Genomic DNA, 16,230 nt, shown 5'->3' on the forward strand with positions numbered 1-16,230 from the left:
TTTTAAAGGACTTAAAAAAATAATTTATCAAGCATTTGTGTCACATACAGTGGCGGTTTTTAAGGATCTATTCTGCATATTGCTAGAACCAATGTATTCCACTCTTAATAAATTATGTATGGCCACCAGGAGGACTACTTTCTCCTCCATTCCTATAAGTAGCCAAACTAAGTGATCTTGGACCACCTCGGTAAGCCTCCCTTTTCTAGATTTAATTACTGTAAGTACTTGGGGCTCTTAATTAGATCCCTTAAAAAATTATTTCAAGCTTGCATAACTTTCTGGGAGGAGATTTAGTGTTCTTGATTAAAAAAAAAAAGCCTAAGTTTCTAATGAACTTGGATGAAATCAAGATATTGTAAGACAGGTGTATGAGCCTGTAATTCAAGCTATCAAGAAGCTGAAGTGGAAGGATCTCTTGAGCCCAGAGTTAGAGACCAGTCCGGGCAACACAGTGAGAGCTTCATCTAAAAAAAAGAAAGAAAGAAGAAAAAAGAAAACGAAAAAAGATTTGTTCTGGGAAACCAGTTACTAACCTATACTGTCGACTATCAGCTGAAAGTCAGAGTCTAAAAATAACTTTAAGTAGGCATTTGTCTCTTTTGGTACATTGTAAGTAAATTCCTTTTTTCCTTTAAAATGCCCTCACCACCAGGCATGGTGGCCCACACCTGTAATCCCAGCACTTTTGAGAGGCCAAAGCAGGTGGATCACAGGGTCAGGAGTTCAAGACCAGCCTGGCCAACATGGTGAAACTAAAATTACAAAAATTAGCTGGGCATGGTGGCACGTTCCTGTAATCCCAGCTACTTTGGAGGCTGAGGCAGGAGAATTGCTTGAACTGGGAACCAGAGGTTTTAGCAGTAAGCTGAGATTGCACCACTGCACTCCAGACTGGGTGACAGAGTGAGACTCTGTCTCAAAAAAAAAAAAAAAAAAAAAAAAGCCCTCACCAAGAGTGAATCTTTGAATGGCTTCCTATGGATTTTTTTTCCTTTTGCAACAAGATTGAAATAAATCTATGACATATGTTCATAACTGGAAAGTTTGAAAAGTTTTCATTAACAGCTCTTTAATTAAAAAAATTAAATCAATTACATTTTCAGTTTTCAGCTCTATGTTTAGAGGCACTATAAATAAATCAAACTGTCCTATTTCTACTAATATGAAGATATTCCTGAGCTGCAAGGGTATACTATTACCTGGCAAAGGAAACTTTTCTATTACACTTAAAATTTTTGTGCAAATTGGAAAACAGAACTTAGCTTGAAAAGTTTAAATGAAAAGGTTAAGACTAGGCATGTAAACTTAATTTGCATATTCTGTTGATATGTAAATTTTAACTGCCCTTGTCCAAGTCACATCCCCATCAACAATAATTATGTTAATCAGAAGAAATGTATTAAACTGTAAATGGACATGACTCCATATGAAGAAACTGATAACAGACTACAGTAAAAAAGAGGAAAGATTTTTTTAAACTCAATTTTATTTATTGATGATCTTGTAAGGCTGAAATAACATTTTACTAATTTAGCTGAAGAGTAATAAAAACGAAGCAGTAGAGTGTTAGAAGATCTAGATTTCTCACCAAATGAATGTGAGTAAATTCCCTTTTTAGGCATCAGTCATCTCTGTAAGATGAAGTAATGGTATCTCAGCATTTGAGTAAAATGAACTGGGTTCAAATTCCAGTGGAGGTCGGGCGCACTTTGGGAGGCCGAGGCAGGTTGGTCACTGGAGGTCAGGAGTTCAAGAGCAGCCTGGCCAACATGGTGAAACTCTGTCTCTACTAAAAATACAAAAATTAGCCTGGCGTGTTGGTGCATGCCTGTAGTTTCAGCTCCTCGGGAGGCTGAGGCAAGAGAATCGCTTGAACCTGGGAGGCAGAGGCTGCAGTGAGCAGAGATCACTGCACTCTGACCTGGGTGACAGAGAGAGACTGTTGAGAAAAAAAAAATTCCAGTTGAGATGCTTTCCAGGGCGCTAGTCAAGCTCCGTATGCTCATTTGTGGGAGTAAAAACACCAATATTTTGGGATCGTTTTGAGGACTAAGTAGTGTCTGTATGATGCACAGAGAAAGAGTAAATTATACAGACATGAATAACACTTGTTAAGTCTACACACTACATTTTTCTCTATATTAACCTAATTATTTAAAGATTGGTTCGCTTTTGGGGGAAATGTCTCTCCTTTTCACTTATCTTATTAGCGTGAACTACCTTTTCTCCTTGCTTTCCAGCTTTCTCTGCTATGAAAAAGATGTAAAATTTTTTAGTGTAAGGGGACTCCCCTCAAGCAGTAAATCATTTTGATATTAAAAACAGATTATTGCAAACCCAGTTTTATTTCAGTATGAATTCTGCAGGGGAGTGTGAGAGTGTGTGTGTGTTTAATTTCATGTGATTCAAAAGAGGAAAGGGATCGGTGTTAAAGATACTTGTATACTGGAAGCTTAAAAAAAAAAAAAAAAAAAAAAAAAAAAAAAAAAAAAAAAGAAGTTCCTCTGAGTTCCTTGGCAATTATAGCTGCTAAAGGTAGCTTTTACAAAGAAACTGCCTTTGTGCCAGAAGTATTTCCTAGTTTGTATTTGCCCCTTTGAGGATGGAATCGCTGTGTCTTGAGTGAAAGTGGTGTGCTGCTTGCCTGCATGAAACTGATGAGGGCCCGGGCGCGTTACAGCTGATTTCAGTAGGTAGAGCAGGCACACTTTAGTTTATTTCTCTCTTTCTCACTCCCCACCCTCAACCTCCCAGGTACACATGTTACAAGATTCCCTGGAGTCAGGAGGTGGGAGCGGAGAGTTTCAGCACAGATCTTGACATCAGAGTGCTACGACCAAGAAAAAGAAAGGAAAGAAAGAGGGAAGAGGGTTGAAGAAAGCGGGAGCAAGGAAGGAAAGAAGGAAAAGGGAAGAGAGGTAGAGAGTAAGAAAAAAGAAAATGAGGGGGGAGGGAGAGAGGAAATTTAAATGAAGAAGGAAGGATGCTTGGATTCCGGGAGGAAAGGGAGCAAGAAAGAGTGAAAGTAGAGGCACGCATTATAGTCTCCGGTCCGCAGGGGAGAGATGGAGCCCTCCTCAGCACTAGAGAATCCCAGTGTATTGTTTTCTTGAAAGCCCCGAGGCTAAGCAATTCCAAGAATGTGTAGCAAAGCCCTTTTGGGAATGGTGAGGTGGGGTGTGGGGAGGATAGGACATTCTCATTGCCACCGCCCGCCCCCCGTCGCCCCGGCCCCCTCACGCGAAGTGACTGGATTTGGGAGACCTAGCGGAAGCCTTCAGGTCACCCAGGGAACTGCTCCTCTCGCTGGTCCTGCAGCGCCGAGGCGGGCGGGGGGTGGTGAGAGCGCCGAGACGCGCGGGACGCGGAGATGAGCAAGTGGCGAAGCTGGACCGAGCGCCGGCTGGAGCGGCCGCCCAACTCCTGGTGCGGGATCTGCTGAGAGGTCACGGTGAGTCTCTGCGGGTGCGGGTCGGAGGGATGCCCGGGCTCCTCGTAGCCCACTGACCCGGGCGGAGGCGGGTCCAGAACCTCCCCCAAGTCCGGCCTCAGCCTGGAGCCCGCGCCGCTCGGGGCGCCTGGGGCGGATGCACCGACCGAGCGGCGCTCAGCGGGGCTCCCCAGCCGCCAGCCCGCCCGCCGCTGCCACCCGGCCCCGCGCGCTCATTGGTCGGGATGTGTCGGCTCCGCAGTCTCCAACTTCTCCCGAATCCCTCTGGTGAGTCCCGGGAGAGCGAGCTGAGGGAGAAGGGTCCAAAGGGCGCGAGCGCCCAGGGCGCTGGGAGCCCGTGGGACGGGCACGGGGAGGGCAGAGCCGGCCGAGGGGAGCGGCCGCCGCGAGGTGCGCGGAGCAGGGTCCGCCGCTGAGGTCCGGCGCCAGCCGAGCGCCCAAGACCCTGCGGCCGCGGGCGAAGGAGGCGTGCCCTGGGAAAGAGCGGCTGCTGGGACCTGAGGAGTGAGGGGAGGGAGAGGGACCCGGGGGGTGACCTGAGGAGGGCTCTGGGAGTCACGTCAGGTTGGCGCTTAAGGTTCATTTCCATAGTTCCCTGCGGCCTCTGCCTCGGGGAGTTTTGTTTTGTTACCGAGATCCGCGCTACCAGATTGCACCGGGGCTGATTTGGGGGCTGGGAATTTGCCATTCTGCTGTACAGACACTGATTTTTTTTGTCTTTTTAAAAAGCAAGGTTTGTTTTCATTTTGGTTTATGTAGGATTTTCTCATTTGTAACTCACTTTTCTATTTTTACTTTTCTTAACTGGAAGATCTTTTCATTATCCCACCTCTTCATTTTGCTTTAAACCTGATTTCCTATTATATAATTTATGCTTATATCTCACAAGGGTTAGTCGGTGCTGGTGGAGGTGTTCTTTTGTAGATGAAAGTTTAAGACTTCTTACTTAGTATTGTTTGAAAATAAGGGTAATTGCAACCAAATATCCTTCTTTAGCCTCTTGATCAAGTCGATTCCTCCCCCATATATGATTCAAATGGCAATTTTATTAAACTGAAAACTAGTACCTGATTTGCAGCGTCAGCATTTGGAAGCTGCTCATCGGCAAATCGACTGTATGAAGGCGGGTAGCTTCATTCCCTGGCATTTTTGTGGGTTCCAGCACTTTCAAATATTGTCTGGTAGTTTCTTGGACTTAAAACTGTGTCTTCGGTTGTAGAGCAGCACTACCCAGGGAAGTAATGTGGTTTGCACTTTGTAACCAGAACTCGGTATTTCGGGCCGGGAAACACCTAATTAATGTCTGGGAAACAACAAGATGATTGATCCTGAGTACTTCTGTCCTCAGCTTCTGCAGACACAGTCTAAATATGGAAACTGTTTCTCCGTCTTCTCGTACCTCAGTTTCCATAATGCAAACTGTAATTGCAAAGCACAGCTTCAGGGACCTACAGTCATTAAGTTAATGTTATAATGTGCTATGAAGATGAAAACTGCTTAGCTAAGACTAAGTCTGTAAGTCTATAAGTAGACTTCCTTTTTAACACCTCAGTTATCCAGGTTTCCTGCTTTGACTATCTGATATAGTTATACGTATGCTCAACTGGTGTAAGAATTGCTGCTTTACATTGCTTTAAAATTCAGCTTATACTTAAACAAAATAGTAATTTAATCTGTTGATAATGTTATCAAGCTGAAGTTTGCAGGGTTCTTGTTATCTTAGACCTCCTAATTATTCTCTTCTGTAGCAGTGTCCACTTTTCCTTTTAAACTTTTTAACATATCTTCAGTTGAGGCAAAATATTTTAAGAATACAGGTATGTTTTTGCATACCCTGCTTTATATGGGACTACGAGTATCAACTTTTTTTTTTTTTTTTTTTTTTTTTTTTTTTTTTTTTTTTTGAGACGGAGTTTCGCTCTTGATACCCAGGCTGGAGTGCAATGGCGCGATCTCGGCTCACCGCAACCTCCGCCTCCTGGGTTCAGGCAATTCTCCTGCCTCAGCCTCCTGAGTAGCTGGGATTACAGGCACGCGCCACCGTGCCCAGCTAATTTTTTGTATTAGTAGAGACGGGGTTTCACTATGTTGACCAGGATGGTCTCGATCTCTTGACCTCGTGATCCACCCGCCTCGGCCTCCCAAAGTGCTGGGATTACAGGCTTGAGCCACCGCGCCCGGCCAACTTTTTTTTTTTTGTATTATTTTGTTTACTTGTCCCCCTTACTCCCCTCTTAAATGGGACTGGGTGTGGTTAAGTTGGATATTCAGGTATCTGGGGGTTAGTGATATGTTCCACAGTGAGATTCCAGATACTGTCCCCTGATTTCTTAAAGAAAAATAGTGAACCTTCTAGAATTAACTGGAAATGAATGACAAAGTTAATTTGGAGGTTAAACTTGCATCTTTTCTGCTTTTGTTCAATGCTTTTGAAAAAATGCTACTTAGGAGAAAAAGACTTCCTTGAATAATTTACAGAGGGTTTACAAGAGGGAGAGATGGAGGAAGACTTTGCAGGTGATTCAAAGATTATATTGTTTTGATGCAGCTTATGTCACTGTCTTCATTTCTCTGGAACTGATTCTGCAGACTTAGGTGCTGAACCATTAAGAGCCCAGCTGTTTCAGTACCCCAGTCTCAAGGATAAGAAGGAGAAGCCAAGGGAAGATAAACTCACAAGAGAGAAGGAAATGCCTACTCACTAGCTTTACTATGCCACAAGGCATGGAGTTGCCACAAAGCACCTGTAATTTAACCCTGAGGATGCTTGGTTCACCTCTTCGCTTTACTTTACAGAGACACTGACTGCCATTTCTAAGGAAGAACTAAAAAAAAACAAAAGGCATTTTCTACTGATAAACATTTCTCTACATTGTCTTCCGAAATATTAAAGCAGGGGGGAAGAATATTCAGGAAAGGGAAATACTTGAGCAAATGTGTTTAACATTCAGATGTTCTTTAGGACAATCAAGAAACATGAGGAGACTGAGAGAATTATTATCGTTTACCTCTCTGTAAGGTGTCCAAAGCATTATTTAATTTGTTCCCATCTTTTCTTTGCCCAACCAATACTCTATTAAAATAGGACTACAATCAATGCAATTCCGTATCATAACCCCAGGGGTGGTGAGACTAAGCCAGCATGCCTTACATAACCATTAAGTAAGACATTTTAACATTCAGGTACATTACATTCCACTTTTATTGAGCAGACACGGTTTTCATTGTCTAATAAAATATTTTTATTTGATAGTCTGTCCTTGCTTATAGCCTCATGTAATCAAGCGGACAGCATGTTTAAGACTTTGTATCCAGAACTTTAAGGTCTAATTGTGGTTCACTTATTAATAATTCACTGGGAAGGTTAATTTCCTAGTTTTCTGCTGGGTCTCCCAGACCATACTTCAAATGTAAAATGTTTCTTCTTTCTCCTATGCCTCAGTTTCCATAAAATACACCCTTAGGGAATTGTGTGTATTCAATAAAGATCTTTAACTGTAAGAGCATTTCTGAGCCATCATTTCATCCAAGAACCAAATTCTAAGAGTAATTTGTATTGAGCTTATCTGTTAGTTTAAGATGTTCTTTTATACAGTCATGCAGAAAAATGGAAATTCTGTGCTCTAGTCCTTGGGGACTGACTGATAAAATATCACTAGGCCCCTGATGAAATTTAATATTTAGGCTTATATCTCCTTAATTTTCCCTCTAAATTTCTACAATAAGATCTAAATTAGTTTTTACTGCATGATGATACAACTTTATTTTGAACAGTGACCAAATGTGTTCTTTACAAAGAATACTGACTAGTTGTGTAGTCTAGAGCACGATGCCTGACTTCTCTGTGCCCCAGTTTCCTAATTATTCTATTCTGTGTCAGTTTCCACTTTTAGGCTAAAACTTTTTAACACATCTCTAGTTGAGATGAAAGATTTTTAAGAATCCAGTTATGTTGCTTGGCACAGTGGCTCATGCCTGTAATCCCAGCTCTTTGGGAGGCCTAGGCGGGCGGATCACGAGGTCAGGAGATAGAGACGATCCTGACCAATACCCTGTCACTCCTAAAAATACAAAAAATAGCCAGACGTGGTAGTGCCTGTAGTCCCAGCTACTTGGGAGGCTGAGGCAGGAGAATTACTTGAACCTGGAAGACGGAGGCTGCAGTGAGCCAAGATCGTGCCACTGTACTCCAGTCTGGGTGACAGGGCGAGACTCCATCTCAAAAACAAACAAAAAAAAGAACAGGTATGTTTTGCACACCCTGCTTTATACAGGATGACAAGTATCAACTTGGTAATTTTTTGCATTATTTTGTTTACTTGTCCCCCTTACTCCCCCTTAAATGGGATTGGGTGTGGTTAAGTTGGATATTCAGGATGTGTGACCATTTTCAGCATGTTATCTAACCAGTTAATAGATACCTATATCAGTAGTAGTAGTAATTTTGAACTGTAAAAATAAAAGTTGTTTTTATAACTAAAATAAACTACCTCATGTTTTCATTCCTTTTGCTGTTTATCTATATTAGTATTTCAAATTATTACTTAGTCAAAACCTCAAGGTATTAGTCATTGATTTTTGAGCTCATAAAAAAAGCCACTGGAGCAAGATATAAAATTAACCTTTGTTGTTAGTCCAGAGTTCAAAAGGGTGAGTTTAAAACTTTCTTAATGATGGTAGAGCAATTATTTGCTTATAAACTGCTGAAGCAATCCTACTTGAGTATTCAACCAAGTCTCACTGTCTAATTTTGCTGAGATTTCCAGTGATATACCAAAAAAAACAAACCCGAAAGGTAGTGACTGAGACCTGTCAAATTCATTTGGCTCTATATTCTCCGCTTTCAGCAACACAATTTTGACTTCTCAACAGCAAAAATGTACTTCTAATTTAAAATAACTGAACCTTTTACTTTTATCCAGCCATATTAGGCATTTGAACATTTTCTTTTTTATCTATATATTTTTCATTATCAGTATTTTCATTTTTTGCAGATTTTAGGTGATGGGCAGATCAGAAAGTCAGATGGATATAACTGATATCAACACTCCAAAGCCAAAGAAGAAACAGCGATGGACCCCACTAGAGATCAGCCTCTCGGTCCTTGTCCTGCTCCTCACCATCATAGCTGTGACAATGATCGCGCTCTATGCAACCTACGATGGTAAGTTACTCCCACACCTGTGCATCCATAAATGCAAAAGAGAAGGAAATCTTCCTCCATGTTTTTACCATCTATCTAATACATGTGTTAAGGATAGAGGCATTTAAAGACTGACAAAGAGATTCATTTATAGAATGTAACATCAGTATGTCAAACCAATTAACTCTGAAGTACAATACCTTTTATGTTGAGCTAAGTTATTAATTGCAAATATATTTAGTGCACTCATGTTTACTTATGAGGAATCTGATGTATAGTTTTTATTTGATTAAAATATACACAATTTTGTGGCCAGCTTTAGTAATAGTCATTAGTTAATTTTTGCTGTGTCATTGAAATTCTAAAGGTCTTCACAGAATTTAACAAATTTAATTCGAGTCTTAGAAGTTTTTCACAATAAGGATTAAAAAAGATTGGTTGTTTAATGGCAAAAAAAAATGATTACCAAGCAAAAACAACGAATTATTTCAATTTAATATGCCTAGGACTCAGTTGGTAGAGAAGACATAATAAAACATTTTTCTTCATAATCAAAGTTTTAAATTTAGATTTTACCTACTTTATTTTCTTATATTTTCTCTAACCACTGACAATGACATATAATGCTCAGTTTTTAGTTCTTGCTTTAAGGAATTGCTTATTTAATTGGCAGTTTTTAAAAGAACAAAAGATAAGTAGAAAATTAAAAATATGTGTTGCCAATATTTATGCATATTTTCTCCTTTTCCTAGATGGTATTTGCAAGTCATCAGACTGCATAAAATCAGGTAAGAAATGGTTTTTTACATGTAATAGTTATGCAGCTGATGTATAACGTTTAGAATTAAGTGCTAATCTTCGTTTGCTTTGTTTATACTTTTATTCATTTTATTTATGTGTCTGGCTCTTTTATTTATGTGTCTGGCTCTATAATCAAGGAAAATATAAATGTATTTAAGTAGTAGATTAATTAACTTGTCTACTCTGAAAAATATATCACTGTTTTCAGTCCTGGGCTGTATGGCAGGGCAATAGAAAACTGTATCTCTATTTGTATGGAGCTCGCCATGTAGTTGGAGAAAGAAAATGAACACATATGAAACCATAAACATCGTATATTGTGTTAAATTTCTCAATGCACATCACTAGGTGAGTGAGAAGAAGGGAGTGAGATGTAGGCCTGTAAATCTAGGCGGAGAAATTAACATTTGAGGAGAACCTTGAAGTGGGGCTAGAATTGAGATGTGGAGGCGCAGAAGAAGGAATTCCAAACACAACAGGAATAAACTATGTTACTGAGAAGTAGTAAAAATGAATGCTTGTTGGAAGAGTGCATTATGGAGAACCTTGAAGCTCCATGTTTATCCTTGATACTGTAATATGGGAGAAACAGATATTTTTGAACAGAGGAGTGATCAGGCCAAAGGTGAAAGATGATTCCGGGAATGTGAAGTTGGATGGATTGAGTGAAAAGGAGGACAGGCAGGTGGGGGCTGCTGCTGTACTCTAGGTGTTAGCAAAAAAAGGGTGGCCTGTGGTGAGATAAGAGTGCTATTAAGATAATGGAAGGGAGAATTGGGTGACTCAATAGAACTGACTTGCCAAATAAAATGAACGAGTTGAGAATGATGCCAAGTTTTAAAACCCAAGGGACTAAGAAAAATGGTGGCAGCCCACACAGAAATAGAGAGGTTATGAGGTGGATGTGGATGTGTTTGGTCTAAGCCGTGGGTAACAGCCACATGAGGATAGGCAGCAGGGAGGTAGAGATGAGGTTTAAAAAGCTGGAATTTGGATTTGGGATCTGTCAGTTTAGGAGTGATAGTGGAAGCCTTGGGAGTATTTGAGTTCTCAAAAGAAGAGAAGAAATTTAAGGGCTGAACTTAAGACAACATCAGTGATTAGAAGAGAAAAAATATAAGAGCGGAAAACAGGAAAGTGTATGGAGCTATAGAAATCCTATCAATTACAGTGTGTTGAAAATGGGAGTATTTGTTCTTTCTTCAAGAAGAAGAAAGGTGGTAGCTAAGGGCAGCACCCTGGGATATGAAAACAATGCTTATGCCCTTTAACAAGAGATTCTAAACCTCCTTTCTAACGTCTATGTGTCTTATAAGTAAATAAACTGTCCCAAATAATTTTAAGCATTTTCTGCTGGTTATATATATATTATTTTGGCAGGGTCTTGCTCTGTCATCCAGGTTGGAGTGTAGTGGTGTGATCACAGCTCACTGTAGCCTTGATCTCCTGATCTCCTAGGCTCAAGGCATCCTCCCGCCTGAGCCTCCTGGGTAGCTGGGACTATAGGCACCTGCCACCACTTCTGGCTAGGTTTTTAAAAATTTTTTTGTAGAGGAGGGGTGTCACTATGTTGCCCAGGCTTGGTCTTGAACTGCTGAGATCAAGCGATCCTCCAACTGGTCTTCCCAAAGTGCTGAGATTACAGGAATGAGCCACTGCACCCAGCCTTGGATACTCTTTACATAGATTTTTGTTATTCACTGAACTTTGCAAAAGAATGATGGGAAAATATCTGGCAATTCTAGGTTGTAGTCTAATGTTCTGTATCTGTGCCTTTTGCTTTTTTTGTATTGCTTTTTGGTGGGTTTTTTTTTTTGGCTCTGGGTCACAAGTGCAATGGCCAGACATCTTGAGATGTGACGTGGGGAGCTTGAGGGAGACTTGATTTAGATGTTAGCTATTTACTGCTCAACATAAGATGCACTTTCTCCTTCAAAGTTTGTCTCAAAAACAAAGCTTCTTTATTCCCAGGGAAATGGCTGCACAGGTTGGTACCTTGGCTGGAAGATGTCCATGGTCATGTGCGAAAGTCAGCATGTGCCCAAGTTGTCAAAGTTAACATTTACTTCCTCCCCAAGTCCTCCTATGCTTTCTCTCTCTACCAGCTACCCTATTAAATGCTCAGGCTGTCCTGCTTTGAGAAACTTCCACTTACATATTGACTACTAAGGGTTAATTCCCCTGTCTCTAATGCACTTGACATGTCTCTTCAGTATGTTAATCTATAGATTCTCTCTTCTCTCACTATTTTTTTCCTTTTTGTCTTCTTTTCCTTGAATTTTATTTTCAAAGAAGCTGGATTTTTTAACTAGGTAGGTGTATTTTTATAAACGACAAGTGATTTTGCCTCAGAGATCTAGGCAGTTTTCTCCTCCCAAGGAGCAATGTGATATTCAGAATCTGGAATCTTAAATGTGACTTAATGTTTAGAGGTACGGTTTTTAAATAATGTGTGGCAAGTCTCAACTCTCTAAAATGTATTTAACCTATATCCTTTAATTGTAGCTTAGAAATCAAACCAAATGTAAAACACCTTGCAGAACTGTATCTTGGCAGAAGAATGTGTACAATAGAAATAACTTCTGTGGTAAACAAGGTTGCTGTATAGCTGTGTATTTTTCTTCATTCTGTTGGTTCACAAGCCATTAGAACGCTTGTTCACATTGGTAGTTACTATTCTTCCTAGGAGAATAAATAAGATGACACACACCCTCATGGATACATTCTTCATACTCACGCATGTGCGCGCGCGCACACACACACACACACACACACACACACAGTCTTTTGCTGATTAGGAGATCTTTTCTGCCACAGAAAATACAACTATTTCTTTTAGAAGTTGTTGCAAACTAGGAAAACCCTAGAGGAAATCTTGGACAAAAGCAAGTATTAAAGTAGAATGACAAGAGTAGAGCAGATGGAAAGAAAAGGAAATATGAAGGCCGAGCGCGGTGGCTCACACCTGTAATCCCAGCACTTTAGGAGGCGGAGGTGGGTGGATCACCTGAGGTCAGGAGTTGGAGACCAGCCTGGCCAGCATGGTGAAACCTCGTCTCTACTAAAAATACAAAAATTAGCTGGATTTGGTGACGCACGTCTATAATCCCAGTTACTAGGGAGGCTGAGGCAGAAGAATTGCTTGAGCCTGGGAGGCGGAGATTGCTGTGAGCTGAGATCATGCCACTGCACTCCAGCCTGGGCAACAGACCGAGACTCCATCTCAAAAAAGAAAAAAGAAAAAAAGAAAGAAAAAAGAAAAGAAAAGAAAAGAAAAGAAAAGAAAAATATGAAAAGAAAGATGTTGAAAAAATATAAAATATCTCACCAGCAAGTCTATAGGGCACTTTAAGAGACTGGGTGGGTTCAAACCTGAGCTCAGAAATTCCTGAGAATGGGAAAAGTAAGTATTGATACTCAAGGTCATCCATTAAGTGAAAGATGGCCCCAACTCAAACCTTTCTCCCAGTGGAAGGGAATGTCACAGCAAATGTAATTTTCTCTTTGATCCTTTGAAGTCAAGGAATAGAAGTCAAGCCATACCAAGACAGAAGTAAAATATTGCAGAAGGCTGTTTCAAATCTGTTTGGTGTTACATATTTTAAATCCAAGCATCTAGGATTTAAATATTTATGATGTACATAAAATGATGTTTATGTATACTTTAACTTGCCCATATGTGTAATGCATCAGTATGAAAGATTACACCAGACCTAAAATAAAACAAATACCACTTAAGAAATAACAACTTAAGGAAGGGATCAAAATGCTACAAAGTATTATTCATCACTTATTTACCCTATAAGATTGTCAAAAACTTAGAGTTATAGAGCTTGCATGTGGTTTTGCAGACTTTTCTATGTAAGTCTAAATCCTGAAACTGACTTCCATTGCATTGTAACCTTCCTAACTTAGATTTCAAGGAATCTTATGCTTTAAATCCAGGTTTCTTGACTCAATCACTATTGATAGTTTTGTGCTATATAAGTTTTTTGTGCTATTCTGTGTATTATAGGATATTTAGCAGCATCCCTGGCCTCTACCAACTAGATGTCCAGTCCTCTCCTTGTTATGACAACTAGCAGTCCTCTCCTAGTTATGACAACCAAAAAATGTCTCTAGCCCTTACCAAATGTCCCCTGGAGGCAGCACAGTCACTTGTGACTGGGTACAACTGGTTTAAATGGTCTCAAGATGTTATCAGTGGTTCCTTCTTAATGGTAGGCAGAATAATGGCCTTTCAAAGATATTCACATCCAACCCAGAGCCTCTGAATATGTTACCTTACATGGCAACATGCCTGTAATCCCAGCACTTTAGGGGCCCAGGCAGGCAGATCACTTGAGGTCAGTAGTTCAAGACCAGCCTGGTCAACATGGTGAAATTTGTCTACAAAAAAATACAAAAATTAGCCAGCTGTGGTGGCACGCACCTATAATCCAAGTTACTCAGGAGGCTGAGGCAGGAGAATTGCTTGAACCTGGGAGGCAGAGGTTGCAGTGAGCCAAGATGGTGGCACTGCACTCCAGCCTAGGTGACAGAGCAAGACTCTATCTCAAAAAAAAAAGACAACAGAGAATTGAGGGGTCTACAGAAGCATACATTAGAAGTTAGAAGTGTGGTCCTAAATTATCCAGATGCCAGAGAGACCAAGTTAAGACATAATCAATAGAGTTTACAAGAGAGAGTGGTCCACCTGTATAGTCATGCAGGCTGAACACTACACATTTGTCGATGGCAGCCCTGAGAAACAGGCTTGTGGAGCATTAAGACCTGGATGAAACACTTCTCTGAACTATCCACTCCTTTTATTTTAATTCTGCACATACCAAGAAAACATTTTATGATTATTTAATTATTAATACAAGGAGAGGTGGTGTTCTGTTACTTGAGAGATATTTTCAGCATGGTGAGATAATGCACAGCAGTCCCCCTCTTGTTCTCTGAGGATTCCCCCAAGACCCCAGTGGATGCCTGATACTGGACTGAATCAGTACTGAACCCTATATATGCTGTATTTTTTCCTATATATACATACCTACCATAAAATTTATCAATTGGACACAGTAAGAGAGTAATAACAATAACTAATAAGAAAATAGAACAATTATAACAATATTCCAGCACTGCTACTCTTGTGCTTTGGGGCCATCATTAAGTAAAATAACGGTTACTTGAACACAAACACTGTCATCCTGAATCAGCGGATGTGATGATAATGGAGAAGCCTCCTCAGTGACTTTCATCACACTACTCAGAATGGTGCATGACTTAAGACATATGGGTTGTCTGTTTCTGGAATTTTCTATTTAATATATTGGACTGTAGTTGATCATGGGTAACTGAAACCATGGAAAGTGAAACCACAGCTAAGGAGGAGACTACTGTATGCACATGCTGATTTAATTGTCAGTTTTGCGTGCCTTGAGCTATGACCCTTGAACTGAAACGAAGCTTGCAAATGTCTACAAGGGCTCCATCATGGTGATACCCTTGTGAACGTATCTTGGCAACAGCTGACCTTTGCCTGGCTACAACAAGGCATCTCTGCCTTATTGTGAACCATGGTCTCTACCTTCTTGTCTGTTATCACCTTGAAACCTCCATGAAGAAAAATAGCACAATTAGGTAAATATAGGAAGGACTGATGGCTAACTCAGAGGGGCTGCTGGCTCTGTAGCAGCCTTTCAGTGTAGGAAATAAGGCTATTTCATTATGTAATTAAGTTTGGAAAAAATCCTTCATGGAATGAGAATATCTTAGTGAGAATCTTAGTGGGAAGACCATAGAAGTACACCTTTGTTAATTTGACTGTGGCATGTAGCAATTTGCTTTGGGTGGCATCCCTGGCACAATTCTCATGAAAATTGTGTAGGGATATTACCTTACATTTCTCTAGTCAAAATTAGTATCTATCAATCAAATCCTTTCCAAGAAAGGGAATCAATTATGTGATAAATACACAAATATATAACATGTGTTTTTTACCCTCCAGGGAAATTTTAAGCAAGTAGTACACCATCATTTTTTAATGAATGGTCAAGAAATTGAAAACATAAAAAGTTGAATTAAGCAGTTAAAGGGAAAGAAAATTAGCAATGCCTGGTAAGCTAAGTGGTACTCCAAAGGTTTATTTTATAGCTACAGAAATTATCTATATGTAGAGGGGGTGGATACAAACTTACTTAGGTTGGAGTGAGGATCCTGGTTTGATATTTAACATTTTAGAAGAAGAGATATAGAAAGATTCCTCTTTAGCTGAAGGATCCCATTTTGTCCTACACATAAGCAAATCCACGAGGTAGCAAGGTGCTTTCTGGTAAGCCTTTGATATGATACGAGGCTCAAGTTGATAAAATAGACAGATTACTTGAAGGAAATTGAAAAATACAGAATTTAAAAAACCGTAAGGAGTATGTTATACAAGCTTTTGAATCCTGTAAATTTTCATTCTTTAAGACGATTTAGAAAAGGAGTTTTTGTCAAGGGCTGGTGGTGGCTTGTTTGATCCTATTTCTGAACTGACTGAAAACTCGCATACATTCTTTTTGTTCGAAACATCCTAGAAGGGCCACATATTAGTCAGGCCTTCTCCAGAGAACAGAACCAATGGTATGTGCATATAAAGTCTCAATTACCAAAGGCCCAAGGACCTGGAGTTCTGATGTCTGAGAAAAGGAGAAGGGGGATGTCCCAGTTCCAGAAGAAGGAGAGAATTTCCCCTCCCTCTGCCTTTTGTTTCATCTGGGTCCTCAACAGATTAGATGATGCTCAACCACAATGCTGAGTGTGGATCTTCTCTACCTAGTCCACTGATTCAAATGCCACTCTT

At 40.2% G+C, this 16,230-nt stretch overlaps 1 protein-coding gene across 8 annotated transcripts in view; it reads left to right on the top strand.

Moving 5' to 3' along the window:
* Window positions 1–16,230, top strand: part of MME (membrane metalloendopeptidase) — a 146,191-nt gene that overhangs the window by 47,943 nt on the left and 82,018 nt on the right. The window contains exons 1-3 of one of the 8 annotated variants that reach the window (XM_021669535.2): window positions 3,332–3,454; window positions 8,449–8,618; window positions 9,350–9,385. In XM_021669535.2, the coding sequence (XP_021525210.2) occupies window positions 8,459–8,618; window positions 9,350–9,385 (196 nt within the window). In that variant the 5' untranslated portion in view covers window positions 3,332–3,454; window positions 8,449–8,458. Of the gene's footprint in view, window positions 1–3,331; window positions 3,455–3,577; window positions 3,722–4,040; window positions 4,188–5,882; window positions 5,972–7,680; window positions 7,700–8,146; window positions 8,250–8,309; window positions 8,334–8,448; window positions 8,619–9,349; window positions 9,386–16,230 lie in introns of those variants that run through there. The other 7 variants (XM_021669539.2, XM_021669537.2, XM_021669540.2 and 4 more) reach the window with 7 other exon arrangements.

This window comes from Aotus nancymaae, unplaced genomic scaffold (genome assembly GCF_030222135.1).
Source record: "Aotus nancymaae isolate 86718 unplaced genomic scaffold, 86718_ANA_hifiasm-v0.15.2.pri h1tg000019l, whole genome shotgun sequence".
In the NCBI taxonomy this organism is placed as follows: Eukaryota; Metazoa; Chordata; class Mammalia; order Primates; family Aotidae; genus Aotus; species Aotus nancymaae.